Consider the following 1,522-nt stretch of genomic DNA (forward strand, 5'->3'; position numbering starts at 1 on the left):
GGTCCAGACGGTTTACGGCATACTATACATATGCAGATATGTCAATTTGTACGCGATAGTCGTAAGGATGAATTGTTTTATACAAATGATATCGTAGAGTATTATATTAATTGTCGAAAATGAATTACATCAATAATTCTATTATATTATTTCTTACGGACATGTATATATTATATGTGAAATGTTTAAGAAGTATAACGTTAACATTGAAAATCACTAATCTCGACATATGACATATCGACTAAATAATCACCCATACAGCACAAATGTTCAAAAGACATTATAGAGAAGTCCCAGAGATATTTCATATTTACTTATGGAATATAGAATAAATATGCATATAAAATATTTGTATAAAATAGTAAAATATATTTGTATAAAATACAACTAAATATCCTGAAAATATCCCAAAGGATATTCTGAACGCATGCAGGATGATTCCGAGGACGCCTTGTGCTGTGTGGGTAATGATTTAATTAATNATGCATAGACGTAAGTGGTTCTATAAGTATCAATGGATAACCACGAGATGTTCGGGAATTCAGGAAGATGTCGTGTTACGTCATGCAAGAAAATGTTGTGCAGCCGAACCTCACGGTCATTGAAGCAATGACATTCGCCGCCGACCTGAAGCTTGACAAAAGAAAATTCCGATTTGAGAAATGCGTTATCGTAAGTACACCACAAGTCAATACATAAATGCGTAAAATGCTCCCCATCCTTTCTTTCTTTTACTTTACTTTTACGTTTTATAATATCCAAGATTGTCTCGCACCAACAGCTGTACTGTTAAATATTCATACATTTGTCGCCGCGCATAAGTCAGAGGAATATCTTTTAGACAGACGAGATCCTGAATACTCTCAGATTGTCTGCTTCACGAAACACAACCTCGGAGAAACTGTCCGGTGGCGAAAAGAAAATGCTGATGATCGCTCTCGAGCTAGTGAAAAATCCACCAATTATCATTCTTGACGAACCGAACAGGTAAGCGCACAAAATGCAAGTAACTTTATCTAAAGTTGCATATAAGCGCGCAGAAAAATTAATTGTTCCATTTGATAGTTCTATATAAAAGTTAAACAAAATCTCAATAGACATAAAGTGGAAATACCTCCACTGTCGTATGACACAGACCAAAATCTGAAATGTGATCATGCATTAAGGATTTTCAATTTTTTCAGTGTCAATATGTTGCAATGGTCACATACTTGTCAAAACTATGTTTCTGATAATGTATTACATTAGGTTAAGCTTGAAAAACATAATGGCTACTTGTTTTCATTTAGGAGTAATCGGGCTTTCCTTAGTTTCAGCAATAGTGATTGCTGTTTCACGTGATGTAATGTTAATAGCACATAATATTACAAGTGTTTTTCGACAATTTTTGATGCATTTAAAAACCACGCTTACAAGCAAGTGGTTATCTATTGTATTAATTTTACAATTTTATCGTTCTAATTTCTTTATTTGATTATTTTTCATCTTTCATCTCGGTGTTATATATGTTACTTACAAAGAG

General features: G+C 33.3%; 1 protein-coding gene across 1 annotated transcript; it reads left to right on the forward strand.

Moving 5' to 3' along the window:
- Positions 1-476: 476 nt before the first annotated feature.
- Positions 477-987, forward strand: LOC106745262 (ATP-binding cassette sub-family G member 4-like; the record flags this gene model as incomplete). Its single annotated transcript, XM_014620714.1, has 2 exons — positions 477-672; positions 842-987. Coding segments are annotated over exons 1-2 (269 nt in total), but the record flags the coding sequence as incomplete, so codon positions are not given.
- Between the last annotated feature and the right edge of the window lie 535 nt (positions 988-1,522).

The sequence above is a fragment of the Dinoponera quadriceps genome, unplaced genomic scaffold, assembly GCF_001313825.1.
Source record: "Dinoponera quadriceps isolate SergipeBrazil2010 unplaced genomic scaffold, ASM131382v1 scaffold1670, whole genome shotgun sequence".
In the NCBI taxonomy this organism is placed as follows: Eukaryota; Metazoa; Arthropoda; class Insecta; order Hymenoptera; family Formicidae; genus Dinoponera; species Dinoponera quadriceps.